Source organism: Brienomyrus brachyistius, chromosome 13 (assembly GCF_023856365.1).
Source record: "Brienomyrus brachyistius isolate T26 chromosome 13, BBRACH_0.4, whole genome shotgun sequence".
Classification (NCBI taxonomy): domain Eukaryota; kingdom Metazoa; phylum Chordata; class Actinopteri; order Osteoglossiformes; family Mormyridae; genus Brienomyrus; species Brienomyrus brachyistius.
The window spans coordinates 4587234-4603153 of record NC_064545.1 but is presented as its reverse complement, the minus strand read 5'-3'; the positions used below and the strand labels follow the sequence as shown (position 1 = coordinate 4603153).

General features: G+C 45.4%; 1 protein-coding gene across 1 annotated transcript; it reads left to right on the top strand.

The window, feature by feature from the left end:
* The first annotated feature begins 1674 nt into the window (after positions 1-1674).
* LOC125706775 (uncharacterized) lies at positions 1675-3564 on the top strand. Its single transcript, XM_048973593.1, has 2 exons — positions 1675-2461; positions 2603-3564. Exons 1-2 carry the CDS (start codon positions 1675-1677, stop codon positions 3562-3564), a joined length of 1749 nt encoding a protein of 582 aa, XP_048829550.1.
* Positions 3565-15920: the final 12356 nt, after the last annotated feature.

The window sequence follows — 15920 nt, the reverse complement described above, 5'->3', positions numbered from 1 at the left end:
AAAGATATAGTATGATGTATAAAATTATTTAAATGACTCTCATTCATTATCTCAATATAGTCCAATATGGGTGAATCAGGTCCATGTACCAGGAAGAGCGAATGCAATGTTCAAACTGTGCGAATCGAAGGGACTTAAAATGATCTCTATTTGACTGACTGTGATATTATGTTGTCTTTTGAGTTTAAATTTAGTCTTAATCGGAAACCTCCAGCTGAGATGCTTCGTTAAAGTAGTCAAGATAATGTTCTTAGTAGGCCTTCACTTTCATTTTTAGAAAAAATTATGATAAAGGATAATCTGATAAAAGGTATTATAACTGAATTTTATGAATTGCTAACAGCTTACTCACCTAAGAATTCACAATATAAGTTGAATGCATGGAAGGAAGTTTTGCAATTAGAAGTTTCAGAAGAAGATTGGAAAGAAGCTTGTACTAAAGTTCACACAATGTCTATAAATTCACGGCTTAAATTTATACAGTATGAATGGGTAATGCGGAAGTATGTAACACCAGTTGAATTAAACAGATATAATAAAGACATACCAGACATATGCAGATAATGTAAGGAAGTTAGAGGAAGTTTGTTTCACTGTATTTGGCAATGCAAAATTTTTCAATTATTTTGGGAAAATATAAAGTCATAATTGAAAAGATAATTTTAAAACAAATTCTACTGGACCCTAAGCTTTTTCTGCTTGAATTATACCCAGAGACACATAATTATAGTAGAAGTGAACAAGCATTTATAGTCCTCAGTGTGCTTTATGCCAAAAAAATGTATAGCTCTGTTTTGGACAGACGAAGTACTAGTCAGTGGATAAGACAGATGTTGTCGAGGCTTCCATTAGAAAAGATAACGTAAAGGCCAAACAGTATGTGTGATGGCTGCCTCTACAGCCACACAGTTAAGTTGAAGGGAGGTATCATTTCATGGTTTTTATGTTTGTTTAGTTGTAGCATATTGATAATTAATATTTGATTTAATTAATATTTAATTAATTGATTTAAATATTTAATTATTTTGTTTCCTTATTTAACACATTTACCCAGTTTGCTGGATGAAGCGCGCACATTTGGTTAACTGCGGAATAATGTGTTTTGAGTTTAATTGTGTTTCTTTTTGATTTACCGTGCGGAGTACTGAAGGGATTCCCGGCTGTTCCAGGCAAAGAGGTGGCCAATATGGAAGCTGGGCTAAAAGACAGGAAATTGGACAACTCCAACTGGTTGTTTGTTGGGGGTGGAATAGTTTGGTATTTAGTTTTATTTTATTGTTTAGGTATGTTTTTGGAGTTAATTTGATTTTGTTTATTTTGATTGAAGCATTAGTTGATTGTTCTGTTTTGATTTATTTGTGGTATTTGTTATTGTTACTTTTTTCTTTTGTATCTTGTGGGTTGGCCAACCAGTATATATAGTCCTTATGGTGTCTTGTTTGAGAAGTCAGCTTGTTGGTTTAGTTGTATTGTTAGCTGTGGTGTGAAGTTGATTTTCTTTGTGGGCCCAGATTTATTTCTTTTGTTAAATTGTTTTCTTTTTGTAAATTAAAAAGGATTTTTTTCTAATTTAGCTGTGTGCCTCATGCCTGCCATCTCGGTCCCTCACATATGGTGGCAGCGGTGGGATCGTTGGGTAGAGGACACAGTTTTTTTTTTTGGTTAAGTTTTTGAATGATGCTCCGTGGAGGTAAAGGATTGAAAGTGAGCTTGGCTGGGACAGAGATACAGGCCGGGGTAGAGGCCCAGACTGCTGGGGCTGAGGTAGAAGAAGCTGGAGCCTCTGAAGGCCCTATAGGCACCGACGGGGAAACCATGGGAGAACAGTCCTTAGCAGAACTGCCAGCAATCTTTCGGGCATTTATGGGGCAGCAAGAGGCACGAGAAGCACGGATGAGTGAAGAAGCGGCACGACAGGAGCAGCGCTTTAAAGCTTTACAACATCAATTTCAACTTTTGCAGCTGGAGGTGCAGGCTCGCACTTCTGTTCCAGAGCTATTGGTGACAGGACCAGAGTCACAGGAGGTTTCTGAGGGACTCTACCCACCCCCACAAGCCCCAGGTATGCTTGTACCAGGCCGTGAGCGAGTCAGTACTTTCACGGGGCAGCCCCGCTCCTTTAGTGACCCTAAATTGGAAAAGTTAATGGATGACGATGATGTGGAGCATTTTTTGTTAACATTTGAAAGAATTGCTGCAGCATGCCGGTGGCCCAAGCTGGACTGGGTTTTTCGCCTCCTCCCCCTGTTAACTGGTAAGGCCAGGAGTGCGTATGTTCAGATGGATTTGGATGAGTCTAATGATTATGATTGTGTAAAAGCAGCAATTTTAAGGAAATATGACATCAACCCTGAGGCTTACAGACAGAGGTTTCGCTCTTCAGAAGTTGGACGTGGAGAAACCCCTAAAGAGTTGTATGTGAGGCTGAAGGAGCTGTATAACAAATGGACTCAGCCCCATGGTAAGACAGTCTGTGAGATTGGGGAAGTAATAATTCTGGAACAGTATCTCAGGATGTTGTCTCCAGAATTGCAGGTCTGGATTAGGGAACATGATCCAGTATCTGCTGCTGAGGCGGCCAATCTGGCTGATGTGTTTGTAGCTGCTCGCAGGAAGGGGGAACCATGGAGTTATGCAGCATGGAAAACTGCCAGAGTCTCCCATAGGCAAACACCCGCTCAGTACCCTCAAAATCCAACATCGGGGGGGAGTAAGCTCCTTATGAGAGAGAATCAGTCAGCATCAAAGCAAGGTAAAATACCTGTGTGTTATCTGTGTGGACAAGATGGTCATATCAAGTCTAGGTGCCCTAGGAATCCAGCTAAGCTCACCCAAATGTGTTTGGTGCCATGTTCGGAAGTAAAACCCATGTTGGGTGCACATCAAACCAGGTCTGTCAAAATAAACGGGAGACCTCTTAAAGCTTTAATTGATTCAGGTAGTGACCAGACCCTGGTTCAGAGACAGTTTGTACCCACCAATGCAATCAGTTTACTGGAGACTCTTCCCATTTGCTGTATACATGGGGACGAGAAGTTTTACCCTACAGCAGATGTTTACATTGAGGTCGGTGGTCAAGTCTATTTATTAACGGTTGGCGTTGCTGATCGTTTGCCGTTTCCAGTGGTCTTGGGCCGGGATATGCCAGTCCTTTTTGACCTGTTATCTCCAATCCAGAACTGTAATATTGTGGTTACCCGGGCCCGAGGTAAACGGGTAGAAGAACCTCCTTCAACCCTCAGTGGACTGCCTTTTTTTGGTGTTGACCTGGAGACGCGGCCTGGGAAGTCTAGGAAGCCACGGACCCAAAGGCGGCGTGAGAAATTTCAGCATACTGTTGTGAATCCACCAGAGGGTGTAGCTCCTGACATGCTCTTGGGTTATGAGATCCCGGTTAACATGGTGGAAATGCAGCACAACGATTCAAGTTTGGCTCCCTTTTTCCCGGGGGTAAGGGAGGGGGAGGCAAGAACTGAGGCTGGTGGACAGAAGGGAAAAGTATTTCCTGCAGAAAGGTGTGTTGTATCGACGGCAGGGGTCAGTAGTACAGTTGATGGTCCCTAATATGGTTCGGCAACTTGTACTTACCTTGGGTCATTCCATTCCTTGGGCTGGTCATCTGGGGAGACACAAGACTACAGCTCGTATTAAACGGCATTTCTATTGGCCTGGCTTGCAGTCTGATGTGGCTAAATTCTGTAGAAGCTGCCCTCAGTGTCAGTTGACATCAGCCAAAGGCCCTTCTAAAGCTCCACTTCAGCCTTTGCCTATTATTGCTACTCCATTTGAGCGATTGGGTATGGATGTTGTTGGTCCCGTGGAGAGGAGCAAGATGGGTAATCGGTATATGTTGGTTGTTACAGACTATGCAACAAAATACCCTGAAGTTTTCCCCTTAAAGTCTGTTAAGGAAAAGGCTGTGGCATTTTCCTTGGTGCAATTATTTTCAAGGGTTGGGTTTCCTTTGGGGATTTTAACGGACCAGGGAACTAATTTTATGTCATCACTGCTTCAACAGGTATACAAGCTACTTGGTATTAAAAGCATGCGGACTACACCTTACCATCCACAGACAGATGGGTTGACGGAACGGTTTAATCAAACTCTTAAGCAGATGCTCCGGCGATTTGTAAATGATACGGGTTCAGACTGGGACCAATGGCTCCCCTATTTGCTCTTTGCGTACAGGGAAGTACCACAGGCCTCTACAGGGTTTTCCCCCTTCGAGTTGCTTTATGGGCATGAGGTTAGAGGGCCGCTCTCCTTGTTGAGACAAACTTGGGAAGAGGACCAGGGGAAGACCAAGTCTGTTAATGTTATTTCGTATGTGGTACAGATGAGAGAGAAACTGAAAGATATGAGTGAGCTGGCTCAAATGCATATGGCAGATGCGCAACATCGTCAGAGGGTTTGGTACGATCGATCAGCTCGGCAGAGGAGCTTTGCCCCCGGGCAGAAGGTTTTGGTGATGTTGCCTACTACTGAAAGCAAATTGTTGGCAAAATGGCAAGGTCCCTTTGAGGTGCAGAGGAAGTTGGGATCTACTACTTATCAGGTTGCCACTCCAGGGCACCATCGGTCCAGTAGAGTGCTTCATGTGAACCTTTTGAAAGAGTGGGTGCCAGGACCTGAAGAAGGGAGTAAGGTGTTGCTGATCAGGAGTGTGGAAGAAGAGGAAGAGGTAGATGAGTACTTGCCTCTACCCTCGACCCCTGAAGTGGATCTGGGCCATCTCGCCGAACAGCAACAGATGCAGGTGAAATCCTTACTTAATCCGGAGGTATTTGAGGAGCATCCGGGTCGTACACATTTGGTGGTGCATGATATTTGTTTGAAAATTGATGCAGCGGTAAAGCGTAGGAGTTATAGGATACCAGAACGTCTTCTTGGAGCTCTAAAGGAGGAAGTGGATTTTATGCAGGCAAGGGGGATTATTGAAGCTTCAAGGAGTGAGTGGTGTAATCCGGTGGTCTTGGTTCCCAAGAAGGATGGAACAATTAGATTTTGTATTGACTTCCGGTATCTTAACTCTGTTTCAAAGTTTGATTCATATCCAACTCCACGGATTGATGAGTTGATTGACCGTTTAGGTAAGGCAAAGTATTTGACCACAATGGATTTGTGTAAAGGTTATTGGCAAGTACCCTTGACCAAGCGGTCTCGGGAGTTAACAGCATTTAGGACCCCATGGGGTCTTTACCAATTTACGGTTCTTCCTTTTGGCTTGCATGGGGCCCCCGCAACCTTCCAAAGGCTGATGGATCGGGTATTGGATGGACTATCAGATTTTACTTGTGCATACTTGGATGACATTGTCATTTTCAGCAACACCTGGCAAGAGCATTTGGATCACTTGCAGAGAGTGCTGGAGTGTCTGCATTCTGCAGGCGTGACCGTCAATCCTGCAAAGTGCGTGTTTGCTAAAATGGAGACTGAATATCTGGGGTTCATTGTAGGTAGTGGAGTGGTAAGGCCCCAGGTTCAGAAGGTCAAGGCTATTGAGGCGTGTCCTCTGCCACAGACGAGGAAGCAGCTGAGGTCCTTCATGGGGATGGCTGGATTTTACCATCGTTTCATACCCAACTTTTCAGCTAGGGCTGCTCTATTGACTGATATGACTGGCTCAAGATCTCCTAATCAGGTGCAGTGGACTGCCGAAGCAACAGCAGCATTTCGTGATGTCCAGCAGGCCTTGAGTAAGGACCCAGTGCTTCACAATCCAGACTTTGATAAATCATTTATTGTACAGACTGATGCTTCCGACAGGGGAATTGGGGCTGTGCTTTTGCAGGGTCTCCCAGAGGACCGACATCCTGTTGCTTTTATAAGCCGTAAGCTTTTTCCCAGGGAGTGTCGTTATTCCACCATCGAGAAGGAGGCTTTGGCTATCAAATGGGCCCTGGATTCCTTTAAATATTATCTGCTGGGTAGGGAATTTATGTTGGAGACCGACCACAAGGCTCTTCAGTGGCTGGAACGTATGAAAGACACTAATGGGAGGATCACAAGATGGTACCTGGCCATGCAGCCCTTCCGGTTTACAATCGTCCATGTTCCGGGCCGAGACAACGTCACAGCAGATTACCTGTCCCGCTGCTGCAGCGAGGTTTCTGAAGGGGGGATGTGTGTGATGGCTGCCTCTACAGCCACACAGTTAAGTTGAAGGGAGGTATCATTTCATGGTTTTTATGTTTGTTTAGTTGTAGCATATTGATAATTAATATTTGATTTAATTAATATTTAATTAATTGATTTAAATATTTAATTATTTTGTTTCCTTATTTAACACATTTACCCAGTTTGCTGGATGAAGCGCGCACATTTGGTTAACTGTGGAATAATGTGTTTTGAGTTTAATTGTGTTTCTTTTTGATTTACCGTGCGGAGTACTGAAGGGATTCCCGGCTGTTCCAGGCAAAGAGGTGGCCAATATGGAAGCTGGGCTAAAAGACAGGAAATTGGACAACTCCAACTGGTTGTTTGTTGGGGGTGGAATAGTTTGGTATTTAGTTTTATTTTATTGTTTAGGTATGTTTTTGGAGTTAATTTGATTTTGTTTATTTTGATTGAAGCATTAGTTGATTGTTCTGTTTTGATTTATTTGTGGTATTTGTTATTGTTACTTTTTTCTTTTGTATCTTGTGGGTTGGCCAACCAGTATATATAGTCCTTATGGTGTCGTTTGAGAAGTCAGCTTGTTGGTTTAGTTGTATTGTTAGCTGTGGTGTGAAGTTGATTTTCTTTGTGGGCCCAGATTTATTTCTTTTGTTAAATTGTTTTCTTTTTGTAAATTAAAAAGGATTTTTTTCTAATTTAGCTGTGTGCCTCATGCCTGCCATCTCGGTCCCTCACATATGGTGGCAGCGGTGGGATCGTTGGGTAGAGGACACAGTTTTTTTTTTTGGTTAAGTTTTTGAATGATGCTCCGTGGAGGTAAAGGATTGAAAGTGAGCTTGGCTGGGACAGAGATACAGGCCGGGGTAGAGGCCCAGACTGCTGGGGCTGAGGTAGAAGAAGCTGGAGCCTCTGAAGGCCCTATAGGCACCGACGGGGAAACCATGGGAGAACAGTCCTTAGCAGAACTGCCAGCAATCTTTCGGGCATTTATGGGGCAGCAAGAGGCACGAGAAGCACGGATGAGTGAAGAAGCGGCACGACAGGAGCAGCGCTTTAAAGCTTTACAACATCAATTTCAACTTTTGCAGCTGGAGGTGCAGGCTCGCACTTCTGTTCCAGAGCTATTGGTGACAGGACCAGAGTCACAGGAGGTTTCTGAGGGACTCTACCCACCCCCACAAGCCCCAGGTATGCTTGTACCAGGCCGTGAGCGAGTCAGTACTTTCACGGGGCAGCCCCGCTCCTTTAGTGACCCTAAATTGGAAAAGTTAATGGATGACGATGATGTGGAGCATTTTTTGTTAACATTTGAAAGAATTGCTGCAGCATGCCGGTGGCCCAAGCTGGACTGGGTTTTTCGCCTCCTCCCCCTGTTAACTGGTAAGGCCAGGAGTGCGTATGTTCAGATGGATTTGGATGAGTCTAATGATTATGATTGTGTAAAAGCAGCAATTTTAAGGAAATATGACATCAACCCTGAGGCTTACAGACAGAGGTTTCGCTCTTCAGAAGTTGGACGTGGAGAAACCCCTAAAGAGTTGTATGTGAGGCTGAAGGAGCTGTATAACAAATGGACTCAGCCCCATGGTAAGACAGTCTGTGAGATTGGGGAAGTAATAATTCTGGAACAGTATCTCAGGATGTTGTCTCCAGAATTGCAGGTCTGGATTAGGGAACATGATCCAGTATCTGCTGCTGAGGCGGCCAATCTGGCTGATGTGTTTGTAGCTGCTCGCAGGAAGGGGGAACCATGGAGTTATGCAGCATGGAAAACTGCCAGAGTCTCCCATAGGCAAACACCCGCTCAGTACCCTCAAAATCCAACATCGGGGGGGAGTAAGCTCCTTATGAGAGAGAATCAGTCAGCATCAAAGCAAGGTAAAATACCTGTGTGTTATCTGTGTGGACAAGATGGTCATATCAAGTCTAGGTGCCCTAGGAATCCAGCTAAGCTCACCCAAATGTGTTTGGTGCCATGTTCGGAAGTAAAACCCATGTTGGGTGCACATCAAACCAGGTCTGTCAAAATAAACGGGAGACCTCTTAAAGCTTTAATTGATTCAGGTAGTGACCAGACCCTGGTTCAGAGACAGTTTGTACCCACCAATGCAATCAGTTTACTGGAGACTCTTCCCATTTGCTGTATACATGGGGACGAGAAGTTTTACCCTACAGCAGATGTTTACATTGAGGTCGGTGGTCAAGTCTATTTATTAACGGTTGGCGTTGCTGATCGTTTGCCGTTTCCAGTGGTCTTGGGCCGGGATATGCCAGTCCTTTTTGACCTGTTATCTCCAATCCAGAACTGTAATATTGTGGTTACCCGGGCCCGAGGTAAACGGGTAGAAGAACCTCCTTCAACCCTCAGTGGACTGCCTTTTTTTGGTGTTGACCTGGAGACGCGGCCTGGGAAGTCTAGGAAGCCACGGACCCAAAGGCGGCGTGAGAAATTTCAGCATACTGTTGTGAATCCACCAGAGGGTGTAGCTCCTGACATGCTCTTGGGTTATGAGATCCCGGTTAACATGGTGGAAATGCAGCACAACGATTCAAGTTTGGCTCCCTTTTTCCCGGGGGTAAGGGAGGGGGAGGCAAGAACTGAGGCTGGTGGACAGAAGGGAAAAGTATTTCCTGCAGAAAGGTGTGTTGTATCGACGGCAGGGGTCAGTAGTACAGTTGATGGTCCCTAATATGGTTCGGCAACTTGTACTTACCTTGGGTCATTCCATTCCTTGGGCTGGTCATCTGGGGAGACACAAGACTACAGCTCGTATTAAACGGCATTTCTATTGGCCTGGCTTGCAGTCTGATGTGGCTAAATTCTGTAGAAGCTGCCCTCAGTGTCAGTTGACATCAGCCAAAGGCCCTTCTAAAGCTCCACTTCAGCCTTTGCCTATTATTGCTACTCCATTTGAGCGATTGGGTATGGATGTTGTTGGTCCCGTGGAGAGGAGCAAGATGGGTAATCGGTATATGTTGGTTGTTACAGACTATGCAACAAAATACCCTGAAGTTTTCCCCTTAAAGTCTGTTAAGGCAAAGGCTGTGGCATTTTCCTTGGTGCAATTATTTTCAAGGGTTGGGTTTCCTTTGGGGATTTTAACGGACCAGGGAACTAATTTTATGTCATCACTGCTTCAACAGGTATACAAGCTACTTGGTATTAAAAGCATGCGGACTACACCTTACCATCCACAGACAGATGGGTTGACGGAACGGTTTAATCAAACTCTTAAGCAGATGCTCCGGCGATTTGTAAATGATACGGGTTCAGACTGGGACCAATGGCTCCCCTATTTGCTCTTTGCGTACAGGGAAGTACCACAGGCCTCTACAGGGTTTTCCCCCTTCGAGTTGCTTTATGGGCATGAGGTTAGAGGGCCGCTCTCCTTGTTGAGACAAACTTGGGAAGAGGACCAGGGGAAGACCAAGTCTGTTAATGTTATTTCGTATGTGGTACAGATGAGAGAGAAACTGAAAGATATGAGTGAGCTGGCTCAAATGCATATGGCAGATGCGCAACATCGTCAGAGGGTTTGGTACGATCGATCAGCTCGGCAGAGGAGCTTTGCCCCCGGGCAGAAGGTTTTGGTGATGTTGCCTACTACTGAAAGCAAATTGTTGGCAAAATGGCAAGGTCCCTTTGAGGTGCAGAGGAAGTTGGGATCTACTACTTATCAGGTTGCCACTCCAGGGCACCATCGGTCCAGTAGAGTGCTTCATGTGAACCTTTTGAAAGAGTGGGTGCCAGGACCTGAAGAAGGGAGTAAGGTGTTGCTGATCAGGAGTGTGGAAGAAGAGGAAGAGGTAGATGAGTACTTGCCTCTACCCTCGACCCCTGAAGTGGATCTGGGCCATCTCGCCGAACAGCAACAGATGCAGGTGAAATCCTTACTTAATCCGGAGGTATTTGAGGAGCATCCGGGTCGTACACATTTGGTGGTGCATGATATTTGTTTGAAAATTGATGCAGCGGTAAAGCGTAGGAGTTATAGGATACCAGAACGTCTTCTTGGAGCTCTAAAGGAGGAAGTGGATTTTATGCAGGCAAGGGGGATTATTGAAGCTTCAAGGAGTGAGTGGTGTAATCCGGTGGTCTTGGTTCCCAAGAAGGATGGAACAATTAGATTTTGTATTGACTTCCGGTATCTTAACTCTGTTTCAAAGTTTGATTCATATCCAACTCCACGGATTGATGAGTTGATTGACCGTTTAGGTAAGGCAAAGTATTTGACCACAATGGATTTGTGTAAAGGTTATTGGCAAGTACCCTTGACCAAGCGGTCTCGGGAGTTAACAGCATTTAGGACCCCATGGGGTCTTTACCAATTTACGGTTCTTCCTTTTGGCTTGCATGGGGCCCCCGCAACCTTCCAAAGGCTGATGGATCGGGTATTGGATGGACTATCAGATTTTACTTGTGCATACTTGGATGACATTGTCATTTTCAGCAACACCTGGCAAGAGCATTTGGATCACTTGCAGAGAGTGCTGGAGTGTCTGCATTCTGCAGGCGTGACCGTCAATCCTGCAAAGTGCGTGTTTGCTAAAATGGAGACTGAATATCTGGGGTTCATTGTAGGTAGTGGAGTGGTAAGGCCCCAGGTTCAGAAGGTCAAGGCTATTGAGGCGTGTCCTCTGCCACAGACGAGGAAGCAGCTGAGGTCCTTCATGGGGATGGCTGGATTTTACCATCGTTTCATACCCAACTTTTCAGCTAGGGCTGCTCTATTGACTGATATGACTGGCTCAAGATCTCCTAATCAGGTGCAGTGGACTGCCGAAGCAACAGCAGCATTTCGTGATGTCCAGCAGGCCTTGAGTAAGGACCCAGTGCTTCACAATCCAGACTTTGATAAATCATTTATTGTACAGACTGATGCTTCCGACAGGGGAATTGGGGCTGTGCTTTTGCAGGGTCTCCCAGAGGACCGACATCCTGTTGCTTTTATAAGCCGTAAGCTTTTTCCCAGGGAGTGTCGTTATTCCACCATCGAGAAGGAGGCTTTGGCTATCAAATGGGCCCTGGATTCCTTTAAATATTATCTGCTGGGTAGGGAATTTATGTTGGAGACCGACCACAAGGCTCTTCAGTGGCTGGAACGTATGAAAGACACTAATGGGAGGATCACAAGATGGTACCTGGCCATGCAGCCCTTCCGGTTTACAATCGTCCATGTTCCGGGCCGAGACAACGTCACAGCAGATTACCTGTCCCGCTGCTGCAGCGAGGTTTCTGAAGGGGGGATGTGTGTGATGGCTGCCTCTACAGCCACACAGTTAAGTTGAAGGGAGGTATCATTTCATGGTTTTTATGTTTGTTTAGTTGTAGCATATTGATAATTAATATTTGATTTAATTAATATTTAATTAATTGATTTAAATATTTAATTATTTTGTTTCCTTATTTAACACATTTACCCAGTTTGCTGGATGAAGCGCGCACATTTGGTTAACTGTGGAATAATGTGTTTTGAGTTTAATTGTGTTTCTTTTTGATTTACCGTGCGGAGTACTGAAGGGATTCCCGGCTGTTCCAGGCAAAGAGGTGGCCAATATGGAAGCTGGGCTAAAAGACAGGAAATTGGACAACTCCAACTGGTTGTTTGTTGGGGGTGGAATAGTTTGGTATTTAGTTTTATTTTATTGTTTAGGTATGTTTTTGGAGTTAATTTGATTTTGTTTATTTTGATTGAAGCATTAGTTGATTGTTCTGTTTTGATTTATTTGTGGTATTTGTTATTGTTACTTTTTTCTTTTGTATCTTGTGGGTTGGCCAACCAGTATATATAGTCCTTATGGTGTCGTTTGAGAAGTCAGCTTGTTGGTTTAGTTGTATTGTTAGCTGTGGTGTGAAGTTGATTTTCTTTGTGGGCCCAGATTTATTTCTTTTGTTAAATTGTTTTCTTTTTGTAAATTAAAAAGGATTTTTTTCTAATTTAGCTGTGTGCCTCATGCCTGCCATCTCGGTCCCTCACATATGGTGGCAGCGGTGGGATCGTTGGGTAGAGGACACAGTTTTTTTTTTTGGTTAAGTTTTTGAATGATGCTCCGTGGAGGTAAAGGATTGAAAGTGAGCTTGGCTGGGACAGAGATACAGGCCGGGGTAGAGGCCCAGACTGCTGGGGCTGAGGTAGAAGAAGCTGGAGCCTCTGAAGGCCCTATAGGCACCGACGGGGAAACCATGGGAGAACAGTCCTTAGCAGAACTGCCAGCAATCTTTCGGGCATTTATGGGGCAGCAAGAGGCACGAGAAGCACGGATGAGTGAAGAAGCGGCACGACAGGAGCAGCGCTTTAAAGCTTTACAACATCAATTTCAACTTTTGCAGCTGGAGGTGCAGGCTCGCACTTCTGTTCCAGAGCTATTGGTGACAGGACCAGAGTCACAGGAGGTTTCTGAGGGACTTTACCCACCCCCACAAGCCCCAGGTATGCTTGTACCAGGCCGTGAGCGAGTCAGTACTTTCACGGGGCAGCCCCGCTCCTTTAGTGACCCTAAATTGGAAAAGTTAATGGATGACGATGATGTGGAGCATTTTTTGTTAACATTTGAAAGAATTGCTGCAGCATGCCGGTGGCCCAAGCTGGACTGGGTTTTTCGCCTCCTCCCCCTGTTAACTGGTAAGGCCAGGAGTGCGTATGTTCAGATGGATTTGGATGAGTCTAATGATTATGATTGTGTAAAAGCAGCAATTTTAAGGAAATATGACATCAACCCTGAGGCTTACAGACAGAGGTTTCGCTCTTCAGAAGTTGGACGTGGAGAAACCCCTAAAGAGTTGTATGTGAGGCTGAAGGAGCTGTATAACAAATGGACTCAGCCCCATGGTAAGACAGTCTGTGAGATTGGGGAAGTAATAATTCTGGAACAGTATCTCAGGATGTTGTCTCCAGAATTGCAGGTCTGGATTAGGGAACATGATCCAGTATCTGCTGCTGAGGCGGCCAATCTGGCTGATGTGTTTGTAGCTGCTCGCAGGAAGGGGGAACCATGGAGTTATGCAGCATGGAAAACTGCCAGAGTCTCCCATAGGCAAACACCCGCTCAGTACCCTCAAAATCCAACATCGGGGGGGAGTAAGCTCCTTATGAGAGAGAATCAGTCAGCATCAAAGCAAGGTAAAATACCTGTGTGTTATCTGTGTGGACAAGATGGTCATATCAAGTCTAGGTGCCCTAGGAATCCAGCTAAGCTCACCCAAATGTGTTTGGTGCCATGTTCGGAAGTAAAACCCATGTTGGGTGCACATCAAACCAGGTCTGTCAAAATAAACGGGAGACCTCTTAAAGCTTTAATTGATTCAGGTAGTGACCAGACCCTGGTTCAGAGACAGTTTGTACCCACCAATGCAATCAGTTTACTGGAGACTCTTCCCATTTGCTGTATACATGGGGACGAGAAGTTTTACCCTACAGCAGATGTTTACATTGAGGTCGGTGGTCAAGTCTATTTATTAACGGTTGGCGTTGCTGATCGTTTGCCGTTTCCAGTGGTCTTGGGCCGGGATATGCCAGTCCTTTTTGACCTGTTATCTCCAATCCAGAACTGTAATATTGTGGTTACCCGGGCCCGAGGTAAACGGGTAGAAGAACCTCCTTCAACCCTCAGTGGACTGCCTTTTTTTGGTGTTGACCTGGAGACGCGGCCTGGGAAGTCTAGGAAGCCACGGACCCAAAGGCGGCGTGAGAAATTTCAGCATACTGTTGTGAATCCACCAGAGGGTGTAGCTCCTGACATGCTCTTGGGTTATGAGATCCCGGTTAACATGGTGGAAATGCAGCACAACGATTCAAGTTTGGCTCCCTTTTTCCCGGGGGTAAGGGAGGGGGAGGCAAGAACTGAGGCTGGTGGACAGAAGGGAAAAGTATTTCCTGCAGAAAGGTGTGTTGTATCGACGGCAGGGGTCAGTAGTACAGTTGATGGTCCCTAATATGGTTCGGCAACTTGTACTTACCTTGGGTCATTCCATTCCTTGGGCTGGTCATCTGGGGAGACACAAGACTACAGCTCGTATTAAACGGCATTTCTATTGGCCTGGCTTGCAGTCTGATGTGGCTAAATTCTGTAGAAGCTGCCCTCAGTGTCAGTTGACATCAGCCAAAGGCCCTTCTAAAGCTCCACTTCAGCCTTTGCCTATTATTGCTACTCCATTTGAGCGATTGGGTATGGATGTTGTTGGTCCCGTGGAGAGGAGCAAGATGGGTAATCGGTATATGTTGGTTGTTACAGACTATGCAACAAAATACCCTGAAGTTTTCCCCTTAAAGTCTGTTAAGGCAAAGGCTGTGGCATTTTCCTTGGTGCAATTATTTTCAAGGGTTGGGTTTCCTTTGGGGATTTTAACGGACCAGGGAACTAATTTTATGTCATCACTGCTTCAACAGGTATACAAGCTACTTGGTATTAAAAGCATGCGGACTACACCTTACCATCCACAGACAGATGGGTTGACGGAACGGTTTAATCAAACTCTTAAGCAGATGCTCCGGCGATTTGTAAATGATACGGGTTCAGACTGGGACCAATGGCTCCCCTATTTGCTCTTTGCGTACAGGGAAGTACCACAGGCCTCTACAGGGTTTTCCCCCTTCGAGTTGCTTTATGGGCATGAGGTTAGAGGGCCGCTCTCCTTGTTGAGACAAACTTGGGAAGAGGACCAGGGGAAGACCAAGTCTGTTAATGTTATTTCGTATGTGGTACAGATGAGAGAGAAACTGAAAGATATGAGTGAGCTGGCTCAAATGCATATGGCAGATGCGCAACATCGTCAGAGGGTTTGGTACGATCGATCAGCTCGGCAGAGGAGCTTTGCCCCCGGGCAGAAGGTTTTGGTGATGTTGCCTACTACTGAAAGCAAATTGTTGGCAAAATGGCAAGGTCCCTTTGAGGTGCAGAGGAAGTTGGGATCTACTACTTATCAGGTTGCCACTCCAGGGCACCATCGGTCCAGTAGAGTGCTTCATGTGAACCTTTTGAAAGAGTGGGTGCCAGGACCTGAAGAAGGGAGTAAGGTGTTGCTGATCAGGAGTGTGGAAGAAGAGGAAGAGGTAGATGAGTACTTGCCTCTACCCTCGACCCCTGAAGTGGATCTGGGCCATCTCGCCGAACAGCAACAGATGCAGGTGAAATCCTTACTTAATCCGGAGGTATTTGAGGAGCATCCGGGTCGTACACATTTGGTGGTGCATGATATTTGTTTGAAAATTGATGCAGCGGTAAAGCGTAGGAGTTATAGGATACCAGAACGTCTTCTTGGAGCTCTAAAGGAGGAAGTGGATTTTATGCAGGCAAGGGGGATTATTGAAGCTTCAAGGAGTGAGTGGTGTAATCCGGTGGTCTTGGTTCCCAAGAAGGATGGAACAATTAGATTTTGTATTGACTTCCGGTATCTTAACTCTGTTTCAAAGTTTGATTCATATCCAACTCCACGGATTGATGAGTTGATTGACCGTTTAGGTAAGGCAAAGTATTTGACCACAATGGATTTGTGTAAAGGTTATTGGCAAGTACCCTTGACCAAGCGGTCTCGGGAGTTAACAGCATTTAGGACCCCATGGGGTCTTTACCAATTTACGGTTCTTCCTTTTGGCTTGCATGGGGCCCCCGCAACCTTCCAAAGGCTGATGGATCGGGTATTGGATGGACTATCAGATTTTACTTGTGCATACTTGGATGACATTGTCATTTTCAGCAACACCTGGCAAGAGCATTTGGATCACTTGCAGAGAGTGCTGGAGTGTCTGCATTCTGCAGGCGTGACCGTCAATCCTGCAAAGTGCGTGTTTGCTAAAATGGAGACT

Bases quoted from the DNA above. Each gene is read 5' to 3' on its own strand.
- LOC125706775 (XM_048973593.1), top strand. From the start codon at position 1,675: ATGATGCTCCGTGGAGGTAAAGGATTGAAAGTGAGCTTGGCTGGGACA. The intron at 2,462-2,602 runs GTAAGACAGTCT...ATGTGTTTGTAG, and splicing joins CAAATGGACTCAGCCCCATG to CTGCTCGCAGGAAGGGGGAA.